Raw genomic sequence first — 27,500 nt, forward strand, 5'->3', positions numbered from 1 at the left:
GCTTGTGCTTGTTCTCCGCAGTGTGTGCGAACTCAAGTGAGCCACACGTGCAGCCGTTATGTGGGACAGGGGTGTGGCTGACTCCGGCCCTGCAGGCCGTCTACCTCTTCATCCAGTACATCCTGATGGTCAACCTGCTCATCGCCTTCTTCAAGTGAGCATCTCCAGAACGCGTGTTCACATACGTACGCTTTATTTTGGTCATGCAGTGGAACCCAACGTTTGTTTGCAATAAACATGACCCTGTGTGTGTGTGTGTGTGTGTGTGTGTGTGTGTGTTCCTTAGTAACGTGTACCTGCAGGTGATGTCCATGTCTAACCTGGTGTGGAAGTATCAGCGTTATCACTTCGTCATGGCATACCACGACAAGCCTGTGCTGCCCCCTCCCCTTATCATCTTCTGCCACATTGCCTCGTTCATCAACTTCCTCTGCAAACGCAGGAAAAAGGACAGCAATGCTTACGGACCAAGTACGACACACACTCCACTCACACACCTACACACTTCACCGTTTCACAGTCGCACACTCAGGCTCTCTCTCCCCGTCCTCCTGCAGAGCTCTTCCTGACGGAGGAGGACCAGAAGAAGCTTCACGATTTCGAGGAGCAGTGTGTGGAGACGTATTTCCATGAAAAAGATGACAAATTTCACTCTGGGAGTGATGAGAGAATCAGGCTTACCTCAGACCGGTCAGCATCATTAATGCCAAACAAAGACTTTATACTGCCAAACATCGTCTTACAGCAATGTTACACCACTACGCTCCTCTGTCCAGCGACTGTGCACCACTAAACACTAAACTTCACACCAACTTTACACCCCTAACCACCATCCTACATCACTGAACACCACTCTACACCAACTTTACACCACTGATCACCACTTTAACCAACTTTACACCCCTAAACACCATCCTACATCACTAAACACCACTCTACACCAACTTTACACCACTGAACACCACTTTAACCAACTTTACACCCCTAACCACCATCCTACATCACTAAACACCACTCTACACCAACTTTACACCCCTAACCACCATCCTACATCACTGAACACCACTCTACACCAACTTTACACCACTGATCACCACTTTAACCAACTTTACACCCCTAAACACCATCCTACATCACTAAACACCACTCTACACCAACTTTACACCACTGATCACCACTTTAACCAACTTTACACCCCTAACCACCATCCTACATCACTAAACACCACTCTACACCAACTTTACACCACTGATCACCACTTTAACCAACTTTACACCCCTAACCACCATCCTACATCACTGAACACCACTCTACACCAACTTTACACCACTGATCACCACTTTAACCAACTTTACACCCCTAAACACCACTCTACACAAACTTTACACCACTGAACACCACTTTAACCAACTTTACACCCCTAACCACCATCCTACATCACTAAACACCACTCTACACCAACTTTACACCACTGATCACCACTTTAACCAACTTTACACCCCTAACCACCATCCTACATCACTAAACACCACTCTACACAAACTTTACACCACTGATCACCACTTTAACCAACTTTACACCCCTAACCACCATCCTACATCACTAAACACCACTCTACACCAACTTTACACCCCTAACCACCATCCTACATCACTGAACACCACTCTACACCAACTTTACACCACTGATCACCACTTTAACCAACTTTACACCCCTAACCACCATCCTACATCACTGAACACCACTCTACACCATCCTACATCACTAAACACCACTCTACACCAACTTTACACCCCTAACCACCATTCTACATCACTAAACACCACTCTACACCAACTTTACACCCCTAACCACCATCCTACATCACTAAACACCACTCTACACAAACTTTACACCACTGATCACCACTTTAACCAACTTTACACCCCTAACAACCATCCTACATCACTAAACACCACTCTACACAAACTGTACACCACTGATCACCACTTTAACCAACTTTACACCCCTAACCACCATCCTACATCACTAAACACCACTCTACACAAACTTTACACCACTGATCACCACTTTAACCAACTTTACACCCCTAACCACCATCCTACATCACTAAACACCACTCTACACAAACTTTACACCACTGATCACCACTTTAACCAACTTTACACCCCTAACCACCATCCTACATCACTAAACACCACTCTACACAAACTTTACACCACTGATCACCACTTTAACCAACTTTACACCCCTAACCACCATCCTACATCACTAAACACCACTCTACACCAACTTTACACCACTGATCACCACTTTAACCAACTTTACACCCCTAACCACCATCCTACATCACTAAACACCACTCTACACAAACTTTACACCACTGAACACCACTTTAGCCAACTTTACACCCCTAACCACCATCCTACATCACTAAACACCACTCTACACAAACTTTACACCACTGAACACCACTTTAACCAACTTTACACCCCTAACCACCATCCTACATCACTAAACACCACTCTACACAAACTTTACACCACTGATCACCACTTTAACCAACTTTACACCCCTAACCACCATCCTACATCACTAAACACCACTCTACACCAACTTTACACCACTGATCACCACTTTAACCAACTTTACACCCCTAACCACCATCCTACATCACTAAACACCACTCTACACAAACTTTACACCACTGAACACCTCTCTCTGGCAACTTCGCACTACTGTGCTGCAGCAACTCTACACCCTTAAACACTACTCCAAAGCAACTTTACATTGCTAATTAACTTTACACCTTACAAATGCTTACGTTGTCTGTCTTTGTTTTTGCAGAGTGGAGATGATGAGCATCCAGCTGAAAGAAGTCGGGAACAGGGTAAATTTTATAAAGCGTTCTCTGCACTCCCTGGACTCTCAGATCGGTCACCTGCAGGACCTTTCAGCACTGACTGTGGACACTTTGAAGGCTTTGACTGCTCAACGAGCCTCTGAGGCCAGCAAGGTGGGCTTCGGTCGATTGTGTGTGGTCCTTCTTAGTTATGCATGCGTAGAAAACCAGCGTCACCGAGCACTAAAGGGCGTTTCACTGTCTTTACTCACCTGATGGCAGATAATTAACCCTTAAACTAATATTTCACTTTATTTCTCTTCCTGTCCGTCCGTCCAGGTGCACAACGAGATCACGCGTGAGCTCAGCTTGTCTAAGAACCTTGTGCCCGGCCCTGCGGACTCCAAAGCGTCCGTGCTGGTTCAGCGCAGCGTTTACCCCCCGCCCGCCAACATGGCCGACTCCCTGTTCGGGGGCAGAGCTGAGGAGGGGGCGCGGTCGAGGGCGGAGTTTGTTCTGAGTCCAGAAAGGCCGGAGCTCGGCGCCCTGAGCCCAGAGAGGAGGCCGCTTTTCACACCGGAGGCTGGATCCTCCGGCAGTGCCTTACCGCACACACACTCTCACGCACACGCGCACACACACTCTCACGCACACGCATGGGCTCCCAGCACCAGCCGTCCGGACGACGCCAGCATCAGCAGCCTGCCCAGTGCTCCTGCTGCCGCGGCCACCTTCTTCGTCAGCAGCACCCCCACCCAGCCCAGCGGCGCACACACACTTACACACGCCGCACAGACACACACTCCCACGCAGACGGAACAGCCGCACACACCCGCCAGCGTGGAGTTCGGGGCCTTCGTGGGTGAGTATGAGGAAGATGAAGATGATAAGGGTGATGCTGGTGAAAGTGGAGAGAAAGAAGTGTCCTGTGCAAAAGCCAGTGTTACTGTAGCGAGTGAGGAAGACAAACATGATGATGATGATGATGATGATGAAGATGAGAGCTTTAGAGGAGCGTGCTGTTTGTACCCCACTGTTCTGGTTGTGTGTGAGCGTGAGTGTTATGTAAATCCAGCCTTCACTGATGATGATGAAGGTTCAGTGGAACGTGGAGGAGCCCCTGCGTTCTCCCCCAGGAAACCCCAGACAGCGCCCCCCCGGCTCAGGCGCTCTCAGCCCTGTAAGGCGGTTCTACACAGGCTTAGAACCCGAAACGGAGCCAGAGGTTCGCTTTCAGCCCCACCTTTGACCTCCCCCTGACCCTGGGCATCTCAGGAGCGGTTTTCAAACGTCTTTCCAGGAGAACCTTGTTTTAGTAGAGAAGGGAAGACGCAGCTGTATTACTGTATTACAGTATTACTGGTCATTTTCTATACGATTATACTTACATTAGGTCTCCAAAAGTCCATTAATCCCTTTAGGATGAGTTGAAGTGACCCAGAACTGATCATTTATCATCAGTACCTGACCTCAGACCTGGCCCAGAGGAGAACACCTGGAGCTTATGGGTTTAGTCCTGGGTCAGTGGCCGTGGTTAAAAATGTACGTTTCTTTTTGGTAAATTTATGTCATTCTAAGGCTAGAAGTCTAATTTGGCTATTAACTAATTATTAGCTGAATTTATTAGACTGTCTACAAAAATTGTCTCCATTCACAAGCAAAGTTTATATTTTTCCCTCCAGTGAAGATTGCCAGTTATAGTTACCAGATTAGCAGTTATAGTTACCAGATTACCAGTTATAGTTACCAGATTACCAGTTACAGTTACCAGATTAGCGGTTATAGTTACCAGATTACCAGTTATAGTTACCAGATTACCAGTTATAGTTACCAGATTACCAGTTACAGTTACCAGATTAGCGGTTATAGTTACCAGATTAGCGGTTATAGTTACCAGATTAGCAGTTACAGTTACCAGATTAGCAGTTATAGTTACCAGATTACCAGTTATAGTTACCAGATTACCAGTTACAGTTACCAGATTAGCGGTTATAGTTACCAGATTAGCGGTTATAGTTACCAGATTAGCAGTTACAGTTACCAGATTAGCAGTTATAGTTACCAGATTACCAGTTATAGTTACCAGATTAGCAGTTACAATTACCTGATTACCAGTTATAGTTACCAGATTAGCAGTTAGTTACCAGATTAGCAGTTATAGTTACCAGATTACCAGTTATAGTTACCAGATTAGCAGTTATAGTTACCAGATTAGCAGTTATAGTTACCAGATTAGCAGTTATAGTTACCAGATTACCAGTTACAGTTACCAGATTACCAGTTACAGTTACCAGATTAGCAGTTACAGTTACCAGATTACCAGTTATAGTTACCAGATTACCAGTTACAGTTACCAGATTAGCGGTTATAGTTACCAGATTACCAGTTATAGTTACCAGATTACCAGTTATAGTTACCAGATTACCAGTTACAGTTACCAGATTAGCGGTTATAGTTACCAGATTAGCGGTTACAGTTACCAGATTAGCGGTTACAGTTACCAGATTAGCAGTTACAGTTACCAGATTACCAGTTATAGTTACCAGATTAGCAGTTACAATTACCTGATTACCAGTTATAGTTACCAGATTAGCAGTTACAGTTACCAGATTACCAGTTATAGTTACCAGATTACCAGTTATAGTTACCAGATTAGCAGTTATAGTTACCAGATTAGCAGTTATAGTTACCAGATTAGCAGTTACAGTTACCAGATTAGCAGTTACAGTTACCAGATTAGCAGTTATAGTTACCAGATTAGCAGTTACAGTTACCAGATTACCAGTTATAGTTACCAGATTACCAGTTACAGTTACCAGATTAGCAGTTACAGTTACCAGATTACCAGTTATAGTTACCAGATTACCAGTTATAGTTACCAGATTACCAGTTATAGTTACCAGATTAGCAGTTATAGTTTGTTTTGTTTTTACATTACGAAGCCAAGCTTTATTTACGTTTGACTGACCCCTTTATTTTAAATTCAGGACATCCAAGCCTTACAAAGAATAAGCCCCATATACTGATTTTGGGCTCAAGCTCCATCTAAGGCTACGTCACATTACTGCTCACAGCACTAGAGCACGGTTCTCTTGCCTGACCTCTCGGAACCCAGATGTTAAGTAGAGCCAACAGAAATGAATCTGCCTGCAAGCCGCAACATTTTATGGCCCCTTTATTGAAGCAGCGTTTGGCCATCTTGGCTGTGAATGTGTCAGTGTGTGCTGATGTGCTGCAATAGGCTAGAAACCACATTACAAACAAAAACAGACCAACTTTGCTCTGCTTTACTCTTCAGCTCAGCTGTAGCAAAAGTAGAACAGTTCCTTGTAAAAACTCAACGTTCCACTTTTTACGAGGCTGAAGTCGCGTCTCATTCTCCAGCTCATTGTCTGAATCTTCCCGTTCCACCTTAAATGGTGCCTGAGGCGCCAGAATGTAACTGCTGCACCATTTAAGGTGGAGTGGGAAAGTTTGAGTGAGAAGCCGACTTCAGCCTCGAGGCGTTTTAGTGTCTCGGTTCCTCGTGGCAGATTAAACGTCCGTCGGAGGCCTTAAATACAGAGCGTGTGGTTTCTGATTAGCTGATGTCACCGTAACCAAGTCTGTACCATAACTCACAAAACATCGACAGAGTGTCGAATCAGAGTTCTAGTTCCCTAGTTATCGGCATTGACGGTGCTTGGCGACTTTCCGCTCAGCTGGAACTAAATTATTGTTTGCTTCAGCTGCAAGTGTTAGCAGACCCAGTGGAGAACACCCTCGAGTACAGTGAGGTCCTGTAAGTGGACCTTTCAGTGGTTCCAGAGCTTCAGTACTTTGTGCAGTGGAAAAAAACCTTTAGTTGCTTCTGCATAATTAAGTCGTTCAGAGTCGTTTGGTGTAAAACGCTCAAACTTGCCGAGTCAGAGCCGCTCACAGTGGTGGTGATGGGAACCAGACGTCCCTCTAAAAGCTCCTCACAGTGGTGGTGATGGGAACCAGACGTCCCTCTAAAAGCTCCTACAGAAAGTTCCTACATGAACTGGTTCTGAATTCACTGCCTGATGACTGAGACGCTGTTTTATGAGAGTTTAGAGAACTTCAACTCCATTCATGGTGGAGGGAGACATGCAGGGCGCTGTGCGGCAAAATAGTCCCCAAAGAAAACTCAGTATTCCAGATTTTCCAAAATTTTCCATTATCAACATTCCATATAAGCTCAGAAGACTCGTGTAGGTTCTCTGGTGGTTCTGGATGGTAAATAAAGTGTCTATATCTGTGTTGTAGTCATGGCGACGCCTGGTTCCCATCACCACCACTGTAAAGACGTCTGAACCGCTTCACACCAATTAGAAAGTCTCGTTTTCAGTGTTTGAATGGAGGAGAGTTTTATCAGCAGCACCTACACATAAGACTGATGATGTGAAGTATCAGCTGCAGAATCTGAGCCGTGTTTGAAAACCTGAGATCGCTCCTGTGTGGGGGTGTGTTCTTATACTGGGTGTGTTCTTATACTGGGTGTGTTGTGTGGTACTCACAGGTTGTGTTGGAGCTGTTATTGATCTGTGTGGACTGGAGAGTCTGAAATCAGATGTGGTGGGCAGAGGGAAGGACGTGCGTGTGTTGTTTTTTGGGTGGAGGTTGGAGATGGACAGTGATGATGGTGTAATAAGACAGTGTGATTTGTTTTCTATCTAGTTTTTTTTCTAATCATTTGTGCTCCAGTCCAGAGCTGCATCACACAATTAAATCAATAGTTTTGTAAGAAATCTTAATTGATCTAGCCCCTTAAATGTATTACCCCCCCCCCGCCCCCCACAAATGTAATCAATCAGCCAAGTGTCTGACGTGTGCTATAAGGCTAATGTAGTGCTGCTAATCCCTATAGACCCCCTAGATGATGAACTGAATGAACTGTAAAGAGGAACATTCAGTTTTCTGTGATACTGGCCCTTTAAGTGCTGAGGGATTTCCGGAGAGCAGTGACCGAAGCTGCTGGACCGAGCTCTGTCCTGGAGCACAGTGCAGTGTTGTGTTTGTATGACGTTGTGTTTGCGTTCTCATAATGCTCTTTTTCCACTGAAAGGTCACAAGGATGAGGCTGAAGGTCTGAGGTCGTTTCCTAAAGAGAGTTCTGCGGGCTGCCGGCAGCTCAGTCCAGGCAGAAAGGTCAGTCTCAGCGTTTTAACTTCAGAAAGTGGGTCAGAAGAGCACTGCTGATGACCTTTGACCTGTTTTTACCTGTGTGTTCATGCAGGACCAAGGAGAGAGTCACATGCGGACGGTGAACTCATACGCTGGCTTCACCGAGCTGGATAGAAACCCGGCCTTCCTCCACCCAGAGACCAGTACGGACACACTCCCACTCTCCCCTCTCTACACTACACAGTGCAGTAACTACATTGCTGCTCACAGCACTAGAGCACGGTTCTCCATTTGCACACTGTGGAATTAGACCTCCGCATTTAACCCATCTGTGCAGTGAAACACCCACATACATGCACACTAGTGAACACACGCACTAGGGGGCAGTGAGCACACCTGCCCGGAGCAATGGGCAGCCCTATCCACAGCACCCAGGGAGCAAAAAGGGAATTCATGGACTGTCAGCCAAAGAGATCAAACCGGCAGGGCTGGTTCCCTAACCAGCAGTGGTTAGTCCATCCAGTCCATGACTGCCCCTTATAAATGGTATAAATTGCTTTAGTAACAGATAAACTGGGTTGAGTTAAGGGCTCTTGCCTTTAATTAAGACTAATATAATCAGTTTACTGAAGTGTGTGTGTGTGTGTGTGTGTGTGTGTGTGTGTGTGTGTAAGGTCTAAGTAAGCGGGAGAAGAGTCGTGTGTCAGCGGAGGACGTGTTCCAAGATGACCCGCGAGCAGCGCTGCTAATGGTTAGTCTCACACACATTATAACATACCATGTCCTGTAAACTATAACAAACAACATCCTAGAATTCGCTGTAACCGCTCTAAATTCAATGTAACCGCTCTGAATTCAATGTAGCCGCTCTGAATTCGCTGTAACCGCTCTGAATTCACTGTAACCGCTCTGTATTCGCTGTAACCTCTATGAATTCACTGTAACCGCTCTGTATTTGGTGTAAGCGCTCTGAATTCAGTGTAGCCGCTCTGAATTCACTGTAACTGCTCTGTATTCACTGTAAGCGCCATGTATTCACTGTAACCTCTATGAATTCGGTGTAAGCACTTCTGAATTCGCTGTAACTGCTCTGAATTCACTGTAACTGCTCTGAATTCGCTGTAACTGCTCTGAATTCACTGTAACCGCTCTGAATTCGCTGTAACCTCTATGAATTCGCTGTAACCGCTCTGAATTCGCTGTAACCTCTATGAATTCGCTGTAACCGCTCTGAATTCGCTGTAACCTCTATGAATTCAATGTAGCCGCTCTGAATTCGCTGTAACCTCTATGAATTCACTGTAACCGCTCTGAATTCGCTGTAACCTCTATGAATTCAATGTAGCCGCTCTGAATTCGCTGTAACCTCTATGAATTCACTGTAACCGCTCTGAATTCGCTGTAACCGCTCTGAATTCAATGTAGCCGCTCTGAATTCGCTGTAACCGCTCTGAATTCAATGTAGCCGCTCTGAATTCGCTGTAACCTCTATGAATTCGCTGTAACCGCTCTGAATTCGCTGTAACCTCTATGAATTCGCTGTAACCGCTCTGAATTCGCTGTAACCTCTATGAATTCAATGTAGCCGCTCTGAATTCGCTGTAACCTCTATGAATTCACTGTAACCGCTCTGAATTCGCTGTAACCGCTCTGAATTCAATGTAGCCGCTCTGAATTCGCTGTAACCTCTATGAATTCACTGTAACCGCTCTGAATTCACTGTAACCGCTCTGTATTCGCTGTAACCTCTATGAATTCGCTGTAACCGCTCTGTATTTGGTGTAAGCGCTCTGAATTCAGTGTAGCCGCTCTGAATTCACTGTAACTGCTCTGTATTCACTGTAAGCGCCATGTATTCGCTGTAACCTCTATGAATTCGGTGTAAGCACTTCTGAATTCGCTGTAACTGCTCTGAATTCACTGTAACTGCTCTGAATTCGCTGTAACCTCTATGAATTCGCTGTAACCGCTCTGAATTCGCTGTAACCTCTATGAATTCGCTGTAACCGCTCTGAATTCGCTGTAACCTCTATGAATTCAATGTAGCCGCTCTGAATTCGCTGTAACCTCTATGAATTCACTGTAACCGCTCTGAATTCGCTGTAACCGCTCTGAATTCAATGTAGCCGCTCTGAATTCGCTGTAACCTCTATGAATTCACTGTAACCGCTCTGAATTCACTGTAACCGCTCTGTATTCGCTGTAACCTCTATGAATTCGCTGTAACCGCTCTGTATTTGGTGTAAGCACTCTGAATTCAGTGTAGCCGCTCTGAATTCACTGTAACTGCTCTGTATTCACTGTAAGCGCCATGTATTCGCTGTAACCTCTATGAATTCGGTGTAAGCACTTCTGAATTCGCTGTAACTGCTCTGTATTTGCTGTAAGCACTCTGAATTCGCTGTAACTGCTCTGAATTCGCTGTAACTGCTCTGAATTCGCTGTAACCGCTCTGAATTCGCTGTAAGCGCTCTGAATTCGCTGTAAGCGCTCTGTATTTGCTGTAAACTGCTCTGAATTCGCTGTAACCGCTCTGAATTCAGAGCTTGTTGTGTTTAAGTTTGCTCTGTGTTGGTGACGGTGTGTTTCCTGTTTAGGAGAGAGCTCAGGGGAAATCGGTGCAGGCCAGCAGCAGCCTGTGAGTATTGATACGTTATCGATACAGTATTGATGAACAGACACAGCACTGTGTGCCAGAGTTAGCTAGCAAAACAAACTACCTCCCTCTAACCATGACTAGTCCTAATCACCGCCTCTTTGTTCTGAGACTCTGATTGGACCTGTGGACTGACGATTAAGAAATCCATGTGATTCTAATTATTGTTTATTACAGATGTTGAATGATGTGAAAGTATTACCGTAAGGTTTTAGCCAGATCACTGAGCCCCTAAGGAAAGTGTGTCTGTGTGGGAGGGAACGTAGTCTGTGCAGGTGTGTGTGTGTGTGTGTGTGTGTGTGTGTGTGTGTGTGTTGGTAGGCAGGTGTGTCAGGACAGAGTTCACTTCTTATGTGACTGAATCTGTGTCCTTTTTTTTTTCTAGAAGCCCAGGAGAGGATGCCGGTAATGGTGAGTATGGACGAATCCAATAGTCACAGAAGTCTGATGAAAATGTTTTCATAAGCTAATTAACTGCTCTCTATCGTTAAAACATTACACATTGAACCATGAGCATGAGCATACCTGTCCTTACCTGTCCTTACCTGTCCTTACCTGTGTGTACCTGTCAGTACCCGTCCTCGTCTGTCTGTACCTGTTTTTACCTCACCTTCATGTACCAGCACACTGCTGTATGACACTGCCCTGCCCTTAGCCTGACCACACCGCCTGTGTGTGTTTGTGTTTCAGCTTCCACAGGCCTTTACTCAGCCAGGCACACTCACCTGGGTGGGCGTAAGGACTGTAAGTGCGCCCTCTGCTGGCTGACTCTGCTGTTTTATTGTTGCACCACTGTTCTCTCTTTGGTTTTCCTCACCGATCAGTAATTCTGTTTCTTTCTGTCTCTCTACAGCAATTGGTTCTCCCTTCAAGCCCATGGAGGGGTATCAGTATTCAGGTGAGTTTGCTGCTTAGGTGTATTTCTGGATGATCACCTTTGCTGCTTGATCTCAGAAGCTGATTCTGACTCACCTTGTGAGGTCAAACATAACTCTGATGCTGCGTTTATATGTTGACTGTTGTCGGTTGACTGAAAACCAGATGCTGGATTCACGAAAGAGCTTGTGAAGGTTTTTAAGACGAACACTATAACGGACCTGTTGCATCTTCCCTTAAACGGCAGAAGATACATTTTGAATTTGAACTGTTATTTGCAGTTGTTTAGTGTAATCACTCAGAGGAGCAAAATAGAGGAAAAACATGATTGTGGGGTGACATCAGGGAATGAGGAGCAGCGGGAGGCAGCGCGGAGTCTGATGAATTCTCACAGCCGGAGACGAGTGGGAGTCTGTCGTAAGATTAAGAAACACTTAAGTTTAAAAATAACACGTATTCTTAAGAAAGGAGTTAAGAGTCATTTTTAAAAGTTATTTGAACTTTTTTTCTTGAGAATGAAGTCAAGAAAACACGCATTTAAGATTTTCTTTCTTAAGACACTGAATGTGAATCCGGCCCCTTTTCCCAGCGATGGCAAAAGTCAGCAGAACTTTTCATCAACAGTTCAGTTTTTCCAACTTTGATCTCAGCATTGGACTAAAGCAGACATTGTGAGAATACTGAACAGTACAGAACATCCTCCTGCCTTTTTCCACCTTAAGCCTCTGAGCTCCACGAGCTCACCCACACGTAAAATTCTCTCTCTTTATCTGTGTCCGTGTCTTTGTGGTAATCCTTCAAAAATCCAGTTCAAACCCTTCATGAATCCGTAGAGCCGCCCTTTCCATTCCATCTCATCACGAGATCATACGACACTCACATCCGGAGTTATGAGCCTGTGAAGAGGGGCTAAAATCATCATGTCATATGAAGAGCCTTTAAAGGAGAGTTTAAGACGATATGACCGAGTCGAGTTGTTGTTTTTATTAACTTCAACATGCAAGCGCAGCATAACTCTTGCCCTCCAGCCGACTGTCCAGTTCTCATGTTAATTGTATTTGTGTGTGTGTTTGTGTATTAACGTTGTGTGTCTGTGTGTTAGCGGTGGAGCGTAATAACCTGATGCGGTTGTCCCAGAGCATTCCATTCACCCCAGTGCCCCCTAGAGGTAAGAGCTGCCTTCTCTTCCCTGCTCTCTCCCTGATGTAACCTCTTTTGTGTTGTAGTGAATTGAGCAGCTGTGATTGGTCCTTCACTGTGTGTTTGTTGTGCAGGAGAACCGGTGACAGTGTACCGTCTGGAGGAAAGCTCCCCCAATAACATAAACAACAGCATGTCGTCATGGACACAGCGCGGCCTGTGCGCTAAAATCGAGTTCCTGAGTAAAGAGGAAATGGGTGGTGGCCTGCGGAGGGCACTGAAGGTGCTGTGCACATGGTCCGAGTACGACATCCTCAAGCCAGGACACCTGTACATTGTCAAATCCTTCCTTCCTGAGGTGGTGAACACCTGGCAGAGTGTTTATAAGGAGGACACCGTACTGCATCTGTGTCTGCGGGTGAGATACATATATATATATATATATATATATATATATATATATATATATATATATATATATATATATATATATGTGTGTATATATATATATATATATATATACACACACACTATAATCTATAGCTTTTTAAATGAAACGGTAGAAGCCGTATCGCCCCCTATGCTTCCTGTAGTGTATTACAGTCTGTCAGAGCGACTGTGTGGATCATATGAACATTATAGAGCTTTTTAAATGAAACAGTAGAAGCCGTATCGCCCCCTACGCTTCCTGTAGTGTATTACAGTCTGTCAGAGCGACCGTGTGGATCATATGAACATTATAGAGGCTTTTTCTGTTTATAAATAATAAAAATGTAAATCAGAAATTATAAGCACTGGTACACTTTTCATGGTCTTTGAATTTTTGGGCTAATCATTGCAGCAGCACACACCCACACTGGCTGAGATAGAAGTGTGAGTTTGGGGGGATGTTATTTTACCGGTGGATATAAATCTTTCCACGTTTTATTCACTGCTTTCCTTCCTTCCTCATTCATTCCACATGAGGACAATATTCCACATTAACTATTGTTATGGGCTACCTGTGTGAGTGTGTGTGTGTATAGATGAGTGTGTGTGTGTGTGTATAGATGAGTGTGTGTGTGTGTGTGTATTGATGAGTGTGTGTAAGGGAGGGTGTAGTATTTTCCCAGAAGGGGTGGGGGGGGTTGTTCTCACTCATATTCTCATGTTTAGATGGAAGGAAGCTCCGCCCTCCGGAGTTCACTGTAATAAACTGCATGTTCTCCGTTCTCCGACGTTTCTATTACCTTGTTTCTGCTGCTGTTCCTGGAACACTGATTTGTTGTGCAGCTGTTTGGTGTCTGAGGTTTGTGCTGTAGTTTTGTTGTGGAGCCGGGCGGCTAATTTAGCCTTGATTATAAGGTTTCTGACACTGTGTGATGTCACATTTATAGATAACAGTAAGTCATTCAGTGTGAGAAGTTATCTGGTTATCGGCTTCAGTAGAGATGCTGAAAAATTCTCCAGGATGATTCAGGCACTGTGCTAATAGGTTTCGCTGTAAGCTCCTCTCTGTCCACGTCGGCCTAAAGCTAAAGAAGCTTTTGGCTGATCGACTGCGTTTGGAGTAGGAGGGGACACTGGGGTCGTTTTTGGACAAATGAATGTTTTAATAGGCCTCTGACGTTTTTAGGATGGGTCGACAGAAATCGAACTAACCTCTGTTTAAACGCCACTTTAAACAAAGTACACAATTACAAAAGTGCCGTTTACTAATCTGCAAAATAACAAGAAGTGACATACTAACAACTACTTACATCAAAATCTTACATCGTCCACTATCTGACTCTGTTCACAAACACATTGTCCCCTGCTGAAATAACGCGGCACTCGTGGTCATCAGGCTCACTGTGAGTAACTTCACCAAACACCATCTGTTCACCATTAAACACAGAGCAGGAATCAAACCACAGAGCGGTTATTTTGGGTGTTGTGCTGTGCAGCTGTGGCCGAGGGACTGAAGGCTTCACCATGTCTGTGAGCTTCAAGAATCTGAGTGTTATGATCAGCTGCTTTGCAGCTCTTTAGAACGACTCCATTCATTTGACCTTTTACTGTCGTCGCTTTATATTGTTTATAAACGAGTTAGTGATCATTCTGCTTTACTTAGGCTGCTCAGCAATTTGCTGTATTTCTTTGCGTGCTTTGTCCCGCTCCCGCCTGCAGGGGGCTGGTTACCCACCCGCTCCCGCGTAACGCTGATAATTAGGTCCACACTGCAAGATATTGCGGCGGGTCCCAGAGTTCCTGATGTGACGCCATCTGCGGAGCTCTGTATGACAGCAGCTTGTGTTTGTGTTTGTCCAAACAGGAGATCCAGCAGCAGCGAGCAGCTCAGAAACTGACCTTCGCCTTCAATCAGATCAGACCCAAAGCCATCCCTTATTCGCCCAGGTAACGCACACCTGTCCTGCTTTCTGCGCTTTGACCCATTACACTGATTTAAGCTGTGCGCTGCAGTAAAGGTGTGTCTGTGTGCAGGTTTCTGGAGGTGTTCCTGCTGTACTGTCACTCTGCTGGTCAGTGGTTTGCGATAGAGGAATGCATCACGGGCGAGTTTCGGAAGTTTAATAACAATAACGGAGACGAGATCGTCCCCACCAACCTGCTGGAGGAGACCATGCTGGCCTTCAGCCACTGGAGCTACGAGTACACACGAGGGGAACTGCTCGTCCTCGACCTGCAGGGTGCGCTACATGCACACACACATCTATTATTATTATTATTATTATTATTATTATTACTTGAATTTCCAAAGAAAATCCAAAGGATGACTTTACAACCATTGGTCATTGTGTTTGCATACTGTGAAATTAGATGGATAGATGGGGCTTTATTGTCATTCACATCACATGCGGTACATGAGGTGAAACGAGACACTGTACTCACAGTCCAGTCAACTGTGACACCCAAAGTGATAAACAATAAATAGAAGGTGTAAATAACAACAGCATAAAGCGCAGCAGCATGAGTACCAGGTAGAAGGTTTACATCTTAATACTGGTGATGTATAAAGTGACATGTAGGGGTGATATAGTGTAGGGGTGACATAGTGTACGGGTGATACAGTGTAGGGGTGATATAGTGTAGGGGTGATATAGTGGAGGGGTGACAGTGGAGGGGTGATATAGTGTAGGGGTGATATAGTGTAGAGGTGATATAGTGTAGGGGTGATATAGTGGAGGGGTGACAGTGTAGGGGTGATATAGTGTAGGGGTGATATAGTGTAGGGGTGATATAGTGTAGGGGTGATATAGTGTAGGGGTGACAGTATAGAGGTGATATAGTGTAGGGGTGACAGTGTAGGGGTGATATAGTGTAGGGGTGATATAGTGTAGAGGTGATATAGTGTAGGGGTGATATAGTGTAGGGGTGATATAGTGTAGGGGTGACATAGTGTACGGGTGACATAGTGTACGGGTGATATAGTGTAGGGGTGATACAGTGTAGGGGTGATATAGTGGAGGGGTGACAGTGGAGGGGTGATATAGTGTAGGGGTGATATAGTGTAGAGGTGATATAGTGTAGGGGTGATATAGTGGAGGGGTGACAGTGTAGGGGTGATATAGTGTAGGGGTGATATAGTGTAGGGGTGATATAGTGTAGGGGTGACAGTATAGAGGTGATATAGTGTAGGGGTGACAGTGTAGGGGTGATATAGTGTAGGGGTGATATAGTGTAGAGGTGATATAGTGTAGGGGTGATATAGTGTAGAGGTGATATAGTGTAGGGGTGATAGTGTAGGGGTGATATAGTGTAGAGGTGATATAGTGTAGAGGTGATATAGTGTAGGGGTGACAGTGTAGGGGTGATATAGTGTAGGGGGGACAGTGTAGGGGTGATATAGTGTAGGGGGGACAGTGTAGGGGTGATATAGTGTAGGGGGGACAGTGTAGGGGTGATATAGTGTAGGGGTGACAGTGTAGGGGTGACATAGTGTAGAGGTGACATAGTGTAGGGGTGATATAGTGTAGCGGTGATATAGTGTAGCGGTGATATAGTGTAGAGGTGATATAGTGTAGTGGTGATATAGTGTAGAGGTGACATAGTGTAGGGGTGATATAGTGTAGGGGTGACATAGTGTAGGGGTGATATAGTGTAGGGGTGATATAGTGTAGAGGTGATATAGTGTAGAGGTGATATAGTGTGGAGGTGACATAGTGTAGGGGTGATATAGTGTAGAGGTGATATAGTGTAGGGGTGATATAGTGTAGAGGTGACATAGTGTAGGGGTGATATAGTGTACAGGTGACATAGTGTAGGGGTGACAGTGTAGGGGTGATATAGTGTAGGGATGACAGTGTAGGGGTGATATAGTGTAGGGGTGACAGTGTAGGGGTGATATAGTGTAGGGGTGATATAGTGTAGGGGTGATATAGTGTAGAGGTGACATAGTGTAGGGGTGACAGTGTAGGGGTGATATAGTGTAGGGGTGATATAGTGTAGAGGTGACATAGTGTAGGGGTGACAGTGTAGAGGTGACATAGTGTAGGGGTGACAGTATAGAGGTGATATAGTGTAGAGGTGACATAGTGTAGGGGTGACAGTATAGAGGTGACATAGTGTAGGGGTGACATAGTGTAGGGGTGATATAGTGTAGGGGTGATATAGTGTAGGGGTGATATAGTGTAGGGGTGATATAGTGTAGGGGTGACAGTGTAGGGGTGATATAGTGTAGGGGTGACAGTATAGAGGTGATATAGTGTAGAGGTGACAGTGTAGGGGTGACAGTATAGAGGTGACATAGTGTAGGGGTGATATAGTGTAGGGGTGATATAGTGTAGGGGTGATATAGTGTAGGGGTGACAGTGTAGGGGTGATATAGTGTAGGGGTGATATAGTGTAGAGGTGATATAGTGTAGGGGTGATATAGTGTAGGGGTGACAGTATAGAGGTGATATAGTGTAGAGGTGATATAGTGTAGAGGTGATATAGTGTGGAGGTGACATAGTGTAGGGGTGATATAGTGTAGAGGTGATATAGTGTAGGGGTGATATAGTGTAGAGGTGACATAGTGTAGGGGTGATATAGTGTACAGGTGACATAGTGTAGGGGTGACAGTGTAGGGGTGATATAGTGTAGGGATGACAGTGTAGGGGTGATATAGTGTAGGGGTGATATAGTGTACAGGTGACATAGTGTAGGGGTGATATAGTGTAGGGGTGACAGTGTAGGGGTGATATAGTGTAGGGGTGATATAGTGTAGGGGTGATATAGTGTAGAGGTGACATAGTGTAGGGGTGACAGTGTAGGGGTGATATAGTGTAGGGGTGATATAGTGTAGAGGTGACATAGTGTAGGGGTGACAGTGTAGAGGTGACATAGTGTAGGGGTGACAGTATAGAGGTGATATAGTGTAGAGGTGACATAGTGTAGGGGTGACAGTATAGAGGTGACATAGTGTAGGGGTGACATAGTGTAGGGGTGATATAGTGTAGGGGTGATATAGTGTAGGGGTGATATAGTGTAGGGGTGATATAGTGTAGGGGTGACAGTGTAGGGGTGATATAGTGTAGGGGTGACAGTATAGAGGTGATATAGTGTAGAGGTGACAGTGTAGGGGTGACAGTATAGAGGTGACATAGTGTAGGGGTGATATAGTGTAGGGGTGATATAGTGTAGGGGTGATATAGTGTAGGGGTGACAGTGTAGGGGTGATATAGTGTAGGGGTGATATAGTGTAGAGGTGATATAGTGTAGGGGTGATATAGTGTAGGGGTGACAGTATAGAGGTGATATAGTGTAGAGGTGACATAGTGTAGGGGTGACAGTATAGAGGTGACATAGTGTAGGGGTGATATAGTGTAGGGGTGATATAGTGTAGGGGTGATATAGTGTAGGGGTGACAGTGTAGGGGTGATATAGTGTAGGGGTGACAGTATAGAGGTGATATAGTGTAGAAGTGATATAGTGTAGAGGTGATATAGTGTAGGGGTGACAGTGTAGGGGTGATATAGTGTAGGGGTGATATAGTGTAGGGGTGACAGTGTAGGGGTGATATAGTGTAGGGGTGACAGTGTAGGGGTGACATAGTGTAGAGGTGACATAGTGTAGCGGTGATATAGTGTAGGGGTGATATAGTGTAGAGGTGACATAGTGTAGGGGTGATATAGTGTAGAGGTGACATAGTGTAGGGGTGATATAGTGTAGGGGTGATATAGTGTAGGGGTGACAGTATAGAGGTGATATAGTGTAGGGGTGATATAGTGTAGGGGTGACAGTGTAGGGGTGATATAGTGTAGAGGTGATATAGTGTAGGGATGACAGTGTAGGGGTGATATAGTGTAGAGGTGATATACTGTAGGGGTGACAGTGTAGGGGTGACAGTGTAGGGGTGACAGTGTAGGGGTGATATAGTGTAGGGGTGACAGTGTAGGGGTGATATAGTGTAGGGGTGACAGTGTAGGGGTGATATAGTGTAGAGGTGATATAGTGTAGAGGTGATATAGTGTAGGGGTGACAGTGTAGGGGTGATATAGTGTAGAGGTGATATAGTGTAGGGGTGACAGTGTAGGGGTGACAGTGTAGGGGTGACAGTGTAGGGGTGATATAGTGTAGGGGTGACAGTGTAGGGGTGACAGTGTAGGGGTGATATAGTGTAGCGGTGATATAGTGTAGGGGTGATATAGTGTAGGGGTGACATAGTGTAGGGGTGATATAGTGTAGCGGTGATATAGTGTAGGGGTGATATAGTGTAGAGGTGACATAGTGTAGGGGTGATATAGTGTAGAGGTGATATAGTGTAGAGGTGATATAGTGTAGGGGTGACATAGTGTAGGGGTGACATAGTGTAGGGGTGACATTGTGTAGAGGTGATATAGTGTAGAGGTGATATAGTGTAGGGGTGATACAGTGTAGGGGTGATATAGTGTAGGGGTGATACAGTGTAGGGGTGATATAGTGTAGGGGTCACTGTGGAGCTCTTGAGGCCTGGGATGACGGTGGCGGTCTTCAGGCAGGTGGGGACAACTGCCTGGATTAAAGAGGAGCTGAAGATGTCTGTCAGCACCTCGGAGAGTTGGTCTACACAGCACTTCAGCACACACCCTGGAATGCTATCCGGGCCAGCAGCTTTGCAGCACCTCTGCATTTAACCCGTCCGTGAAGTCAAACACCACAAACACCTCTAGTGAACACACACACACACTAGGGGGCAGTGAGCACACTTGCCTGGAGCGGTGGGCAGCCCTATCCACAGCGCCCGGGGAGCAGTTGGGGGTTAGGTGTCCTGCTCAGGGACACTTCAGTCAGGGACTGTCGGCACTGGGGATCGAACCGGCGACCTTCCGGTCACAGGGCTGGTTCCCTGACCTCCAGCCCTGAGCCCATTAATATTCACACAAATGATTCAGTCGGTACTGTGAATGATTTAATATTTACTCTGGGATTTTCTGCTTTTACACTCCTTTTTATATTGTGTTTATCTTTTTGGAAGATGTTCTGCATAAAACTCATGAACTGCTGCAGTTTTTCTTCATATATCCTTCATGGGATTGATCGATGCAAACTCTGTGCCCAAACAGTAACTCACCAGATCGGTACTGCCCTCTGGTGGACTGTAGAGTTCAAACATCTCATGGTTCTACTGTCTGAAGATGTGAGCTGATGATTTGGTTGTAAAAGAGCTTCATTAGTTTATATAGTTAGAATTCCATAACTGTTGCCTCTTCAGTCTGTAGTGGGAGGCGGTGGTCAGCGTGTTGGTGATGACTGGCTGTTCTGACCATCTTCCTGTTTTCCCGCAGGAGTGGGGGAGATCCTGACCGACCCGTCTGTGATTAAAAGTGGGGAGAAAGGGTGAGAAAAGGCGAATGAGTTCTAATAAGATCTGTTTAGCCCCGGTTTGGCGTGTAGTGCCTCGTTTGTTTATGGAACGCGTTGGACTGTTGCAGGTCGTATGACATGGTGTTCGGCCCGGCGAACCTCGGAGACGACGCCATCAGAAACTTCCGCACTAAACATCACTGTAACTCCTGCTGCCGCAAACTCAAACTTCCTGGTGAGAAACTTCCTCACTGTAGTTGCTCTTATTTTCTGTGTGTGTGTGTCTTTGTGTGTGTGTATGTGTGTGTATGTGTGGGTGGGTGTGTGTGTGTGTATGTGTGTGTCTTTGTGTGTGGGTGGGTGGGTGTGTGTCAGTGTATGTCAGTGTGTGTGTGTGTGTGTGTGTGTGTGTGTGGGTGGGTGGGTGGGTGGGTGGGTGTGTGTGTGTGTGTGTGCTCATAAATACAGTAGGGACTTATTCTGGGGAATAAAAGTGTTTCATTACCCTCAGAAACTCAGAATTGACACATTAGTAGATGCTGAATAATTCATAGTAGATGCTGAATAATATGCATTAACATTAATAATTGAATAATAAAGGGTTTATTGGGCGACTATGTGTTTGTTCACTGAAATGAGTGCAACATGTTTGTGTTTAGATCTGAAGAGGAACGACTACACACCAGAGAAAGTGACACTGCAGCAAGATGACCAAACTGAGGGCTCCTCCCCTTCCCCCCCAGCAGGGGGCAGCACTAAAGAACAGCGCCACTCCATGCGCTTAATGCTGTGAGACACACACACACACACACACACACACACACACACACACAGCATCTGGAAACCCGTGGCGGATACTGGAAACAACCCTCCATAGCGAGCGAGCGAGCGAGAGGGAGGGAGGGGGAGGGAGAGGGAGAGGGAGAGAGAAGGAGAGACTGAGTGTGAGAGAGAGAGAGAGAGAGAGACTGAGTGAGAGAGAGAGAGAGGGAGAGAGAGAGAGGGAGAGAGAGAGAGAGAGAGACTGAGTGTGAGAGAGAGGGAGAGAGAGAGAGAGACTGAGTGTGAGAGAGAGGGAGAGAGAGAGAGAAGGAGAGACTGAGTGTGAGAGAGAGAGAGGGAGAGAGAGAGAGGGAGAGAGAGAGAGAGAGAGACTGAGTGTGAGAGAGAGGGAGAGAGAGAGAGAGACTGAGTGTGAGAGAGAGGGAGAGAGAGAGAGAAGGAGAGACTGAGTGAGAGAGAGAGAGAGGGAGAGAGAGAGAGGGAGAGAGAGAGAGAGAGAGACTGAGTGTGAGAGAGAGGGAGAGAGAGAGAGAGAGAGAGAGAGACTGAGTGTGAGAGAGGGAGAGAGAGAGAGAGAGAGAGAGAGAGAGAGACTGAGTGTGAGAGAGGGAGGGGGAGGGAGGGAGGGAGAGAGAGAGGGGGGGGGAGAGGGGGGGGGGAGAGTATGCGTTCGTTCGTTTGTTTGTGTGTTGGGTCGAGAGCAGATGTGCGTGTGGGGGATTGTGGGTCATTTTGATGACGTTACACTGACGATGCGCCGCCTGTTTGGACTGGACTGGACGGACAGACGTGTGTAGAGATGCATTTCACGATGTACAGAGGCTAAATATGTTTTTAAGAGATTTTTTACGTTTTTATGTGGATATTTAAGCTGACTGGTACAGTCTCATCGTATTGAGAGTCAGTTATCAACTGAGACGCTGCCTTGTATAAATAAAAGCAATTTTAAGTGCATTGTACTCTGAAGTGCGCAGGCTGTCCCCTGCAGGCTGTCCCCTGCAGGCTGTCCCCTGCAGGCTGTCCCCTGCAGGCTGTCCCCTGCAGGCTGTCCCCTGCAGGCCTGTCCACATCAACACTATGAGACTTTACTCAGTGCAGAATGTCAACACAATCCTTTTATATGTGTACAAATCCATGTCGTCATCCACGTTAGGGCATCTATTCAAAGCGGAGTCTGGAATCTTGTAAAATGGGCAGATTGCAATGCAATTTTTACACCACGTGTGATTTTAATGTGTCAAAATGCTGAACCCGTGTCCACACAGACAAACATGAATTTTTAATGTTACAGAGGTACTATTGTTCTTTTTTTGTCATTAAATAATGTATGAAAGATTTTAATCTAGCTGTATTCTATAGATGCAAATATCTGGCACGAATAAAACATGAAAGTGAGAGTATTTTATCCAGGGGAATATAAGGTTATATTATTCTATTCATTTTGTACTGCATATCATTTAAACTAATAAAAAACACAAACCCGAGACGGCTGTGCTGTTTGTGAAGAACTGACCTGTACGCTTTGATGTTTGATGTGTTTTGTTGCTGTTTGTTGTCGTTTTTTGTTCCTTTGTGAACGTGGTTTAGACGCAGATCACCAGGGTTTACTATTGTGAACATTTATTCACAACACAGATTATTAATAGTTCAGTTCCAACTGCGTTCAGTAAAGGCAGAAAACTTTACAGTGAGAACTTTACAGAAGGTTTCAGTATCACTCGTCTGCCGCCGTGTGGTTAAAGCTACTGAGAGAGCAGAAGGAGCCCCCGGACTCTCGGCGTCACCAGGCCCTTAGCCTTGGTTTAGGCTTTAGCATAGCAGCCTGCTAGCTGGGCCTGTGCGCCCTCAATCGGACAACTGGATCACTCTGCAGTGGCGTCTCGCGGCCCGTCGCTTCTGTCGGGACCAGGACCTATTTTCTCCTTGCCCAAAGCCCCAACGTGAGGTTTAAATACTAAGACTGTTCTGTTCTGTGGTTTTGTTCTAATTATTGTCTAATCACTTTCACAAGTAAAGAAAAATAAAAGAGTATTAAACCAAAAATAAAGAAAGCAGAGTAAACGGCTCCAGCCGCTGGGTTCTAGTGGAAGGGAGGAAAAGTCCCTCTTCGTTTATTGAGCTTCAGGTGGTGAGATGGTTCCCCGATCACGAAGCTTCCTTCTTTATATCCCATTTCGGGATGAGCTCATCACCCTGCCCATCCCTTACTATACGTCCCTGGATCACCTTTTGGTTCCCGTTACGTATTAGTTCCACAGGTCTTTTGAAAACCCTTACCCCCCCCCCTTAAGATCATCCTGACCTCCTTTGGTTGGGCACTTTCCTCACTAATTTGGCTCACAGACCAGCTTCTCATCCTCATCCTCATCCTCCAGTCTTCTCATCATCAGCTCGCCTGGTTTCATATTTTTGCTGTGCAGTGTTTCTCGGTCCTCCCAGCTCCACCTGCTTTCTGCCATCTAAACCCCTTTATGCAGCGCACTGCCTGTGCCCGGCTCAGAGGGTCCTCCTGTCCCATACATACAAACGATCGGTCTGTCTCAGCCCTGCGACTGGACATTTTAAAGTGGTCGTTTTTGAGGGAACTTATTAAAACTCCAGACTTCAAACAAGCGACACAGCAGGCTGAGAAATTTGAATATGACCGTTTTACACAGTGCAGATGTTTCACATTTACATCGGTAAAAACTGCATTTATACCGCAAATAAACTCTTAAAGCGTTTTATTTAGATTATCATCTAAAAAGTAAATGCCGAGGGTTTTACTCGTGACGTGGGGCAGATTTGACCAAAATAGAATATTTTCAAAATTCTATAAATATCAGGTGAGTTAGGTTAGATAGAGTCAGTCTCCCTGATTGGTCAGACGGCTGTTCCTGATTGGTCAGACGGCTGTTCCTGATTGGTCAGACGGCTGTTCCTGATTGGTCAGACAGCTGTTCCTGATTGGTCAGACGGCTGTTCCTGATTGGTCAGACGGCTGTTCCTGATTGGTCAGACAGCTGTTCCTGATTGGTCAGACGGCTGTTCCTGATTGGTCAGACAGCTGTTCCTGATTGGTCAGACGGCTGTTCCTGATTGGTCAGACAGCTAGGCATGGAGCAGTTTAAAAAATGACCCTCATGAGACATAAAATTCAGGACTAGATTGAAATAAGTTTAAAATCTTGTTAAAAATAAGCAAGAAATCTTGTTTCCTGAGAGATGACCCAGAGCTTGGTCCACCCGACGGTTCACCTGGACACAGCGCAGCTGGAATAACCTCACATATAGCCTGAAGTTACTTCACCAGGAAACTGAGTCTTCACTCCACTAAGACTCGCGTAAGATTCCGCGGTCAGGCAGTCAGACTTCTCCTGGACTCTGATCAGCTGGACTAGGTGAGTGGTCAGGAGAGGGACGTACTGATTGTCTTCCTGATGTTCTCGTTTATAACTGCTTCTTTCTGCTCTGCTGTTTCGAGGAGCGTTCATCACCCCCCATGAATTCCTCGAGGCCATGAATTGTGATTAACCCGGGTGGTCGTGTCTGAGGCCCCCTGTACCCACCCAGCCTGACTTTTATTTATTTATTAGTTTTAATCTTTATTTCAAGCTGACGCGCCAGCAGGTACGTGTTCTATTAATAATGAGGACATTATGCATGTCTGATGTTCACTAGTCATGCTGTGCCTTCATCATGAGGGTCAGAGTTCAGAGATAAACTTACATAATCAGGATACAAAAAAAATGACCTGCACTCTTTAGTGACCGGAGCGGTTCTGTATAGAGCCAGGATGGCAATCCAGAACCATTTCTTGCCTAAAGGGTTCTCTGCGTGGTGAAATAGCTCCTCAGGCTGGTGGAGAACGTGTTGTAAATGGTTCTGTGTAGCACTAAAGAGGGTTCTGCCATTCTTTGGTGCTATATAGAACCAATTTTAGATTTTAAAGATGATCTACAACAGACACACAGGACTGCGCGGACGCTCCAGGGCTGGGAAAATGAAAAGGGTCTTTATCTGTTTATCTGCTAATATTAGAATAAATACTAATAACATCAATACAGCGATCAACGAGTTTGCTCAACCCTGTCCAAGCTTCTCCTAGAAGGAGCCCAGTCCGAACTGCAGTTGTCGTCCAATACTTGATGCTACTCCTCAGTACCTCAGTACATTGAATCAGCGCCGGTGATGAATTTAATGAGCTATTCAGGGGCAACGAGGAGAAGTCTGGGACCAGAAACAGTCATTCATTTCTTAGCTTTTACTGTATTTGTTTGTTTGCGTGTATCTTAAATAGTATTGTTTACTCACAAGAAGCTCATATGTGGTTTTAAATCATGCAGTTAGATGCCAAAGATATTTGCATTGCACTGTATAGAGTCAGAGCCGTTCCCAGTGGTGGTGATGGGAACCAGACGTCCCTCTAAAAGCTCCTCACAGTGGTGGTGATGGGAACCAGACGTCCCCCTCTAAAAGCTCCTCACAGTGGTGGTGATGGGAACCAGACGTCCCTCTAAAAGCTCCTACAGAAAGTTCCTACATGAACTGGTTCTGAATTCACTGCCTGATGACTGAGACGCTGTTTTATGAGAGTTTAGAGAACTTCAACTCCATTCATGGTGGAGGGAGACATGCAGGGCGCTGTGCGGCAAAATAGTCCCCAAAGAAAACTCATTATTCCAGATTTTCCACTGTTTTCCATCATCAGCATTCCAGATAAGCTCAGAAGACTCGTGTGGGTTCTCTGGGGGTTCTGGATGGTGAATAAAGTGTCTATATGTGTGCTGTGGTTCCCCTTTAACTGGTGTCAACAGAACCTCATATTTATAGCGGAGTCTCTTCGGCTGTGTCCCAAAAACCACACAGTGCACTGCTTACTAATGAGAGCGCGTCTCAGTAAACAGCCCAGCACTAACAGCTCACTCACCACTGGACGCAGGTCTACTACCTAATCAGATGGTTCCTCACTCTTCACTGTTTATTGTTCGTGAGAACAGAAGGTTCTGTGTGGAACCACACACAGCACGTCGGACAGACGCTCTGAGATGCTGGACAGTGGGTTTAAAGCGATGCTTTATGGGAAACTGCTGCTGTCGGACAAAAACCTCGGATCTCTCTTTTGTTTTTTTACATTTTTCAGTTTTTGTCAGAATTTGAAAGAAAATTTTTCCATTTACATTATATGTAAATTTCATGATGAATGGATCAAAAGAAACGGCCCAAAATGACCTGGACAGACGTCTGGTTCCATTGACTTCCATTAAAAGTACAGCAGGTTTTTTCCGCCTCCTGTAAAGTTCCCGCTCTGGAGATACAAAGTTTTGCTGACAGCAGCGACATGTGAAATCTAATTAATAACCCCAAACACACACACACACACTATATATATATCTCGGTGTACTATAGTTTTATTAATATTATGCTATGAAATTCTGCTAAAAGGGTTTGGCACCACCTGCTGGTTGGTCAGTGTATTACACTTTCTGTATATATATTTTTGCAAAACCGCAAAAACTCTGTAAAGTGTTGTTGTGCTCGACTTTTGTCCCTATTGTCTTGAAATACATGTAACAGAGACCGGTTTACCCAGTTGGGCTCTTCCAAGACGCTTTATTTAAAGAGTTATAAATTCGAAGCTAAACCTGAGCTGAACATTCCTATATACACAGAAACTGTAATACACTGACCAACCAGCAGGTGGTGCCAAACCCCTTTAGCAGAATTTCATAGCATAATATTAACACAACTATAGTACACTGACACGCATATATGTGTGTTTGGGGGGGGTTATGATTCTGGGTTTTTGGACCTGGCCTTCGAGATAAAGAAGTTGGTTCCAGATGCCAAAGTTCATCTTCAGTGGGGCGAACAGGTCAGATTATATTTCACTCTAGCTCTTCCTCTGGCCACTTTATCAGAAACACCCACCCTGTTCTTCTAGGGTCTGGAGACATTAGGACAGATGGAGACAGTGGAGAAGAAGATTCTGTGTGGGGGGGGGGGGGGGGGGGGGGGTCTCTCTCTTCATGATCACATGCTCTGAAACCTGCTCACTCAATAAACACAGATAGTTTACCCGTGTGTGTGTGTGTGTATGAGTGTGTGTGTGTGTATGAGTGTGTGTATATGTAAATGTGTGTGCATGTGTACCAAGTAATTTCATGATGCGCACACACACTAAATAAACAGAGATGCAGAGAAATCAGAAATCAGGGCGTGACTTGCTTTATTATTCACAGCTGGGTAAATACGTGTTTATGGTGTGAGTTACAGCCGCTGACAGCGGAGAAAACAATTCAATTACGTCTCAAACAGAATCACCTTCTCTCAGTGCTGGGCGTCATGCTGC

At 45.4% G+C, this 27,500-nt stretch overlaps 2 protein-coding genes across 5 annotated transcripts in view; one reads left to right on the top strand and one right to left on the bottom strand.

Moving 5' to 3' along the window:
* trpm7 (transient receptor potential cation channel, subfamily M, member 7) overlaps positions 1-21,226 on the top strand; it is an 82,721-nt gene extending 61,495 nt beyond the window's left edge. For all 3 annotated transcript variants that reach the window (XM_017685812.2, XM_017685813.2, XM_017685811.2), the window contains 19 exons: positions 22-154; positions 287-471; positions 558-690; positions 2,848-3,016; positions 3,182-3,704; positions 7,911-7,993; positions 8,082-8,172; positions 8,644-8,720; positions 10,567-10,607; positions 11,011-11,036; positions 11,316-11,369; positions 11,479-11,523; positions 12,604-12,669; positions 12,776-13,059; positions 14,935-15,017; positions 15,105-15,310; positions 20,369-20,420; positions 20,516-20,622; positions 21,047-21,226. In XM_017685812.2, the coding sequence (XP_017541301.1) occupies positions 22-154; positions 287-471; positions 558-690; positions 2,848-3,016; positions 3,182-3,704; positions 7,911-7,993; positions 8,082-8,172; positions 8,644-8,720; positions 10,567-10,607; positions 11,011-11,036; positions 11,316-11,369; positions 11,479-11,523; positions 12,604-12,669; positions 12,776-13,059; positions 14,935-15,017; positions 15,105-15,310; positions 20,369-20,420; positions 20,516-20,622; positions 21,047-21,180 (2,492 nt within the window). In that variant the 3' untranslated portion in view covers positions 21,181-21,226. The remainder of the gene's footprint in view (positions 1-21; positions 155-286; positions 472-557; positions 691-2,847; positions 3,017-3,181; positions 3,705-7,910; positions 7,994-8,081; positions 8,173-8,643; positions 8,721-10,566; positions 10,608-11,010; positions 11,037-11,315; positions 11,370-11,478; positions 11,524-12,603; positions 12,670-12,775; positions 13,060-14,934; positions 15,018-15,104; positions 15,311-20,368; positions 20,421-20,515; positions 20,623-21,046) is intronic.
* Positions 21,227-27,353: 6,127 nt separating this feature from the next.
* Positions 27,354-27,500, bottom strand: part of usp8 (ubiquitin specific peptidase 8) — a 42,485-nt gene continuing 42,338 nt past the window's right edge. For both annotated transcript variants that reach the window (XM_017685810.2, XM_037539962.1), the window contains exon 19: positions 27,354-27,500. This exon is cut by the window's right edge and continues 1,705 nt beyond it. The gene's annotated coding sequence lies outside the window, so the exon portion shown is untranslated.

Source organism: Pygocentrus nattereri, chromosome 7 (genome assembly GCF_015220715.1).
Source record: "Pygocentrus nattereri isolate fPygNat1 chromosome 7, fPygNat1.pri, whole genome shotgun sequence".
NCBI classification, from domain to species: Eukaryota; Metazoa; Chordata; class Actinopteri; order Characiformes; family Serrasalmidae; genus Pygocentrus; species Pygocentrus nattereri.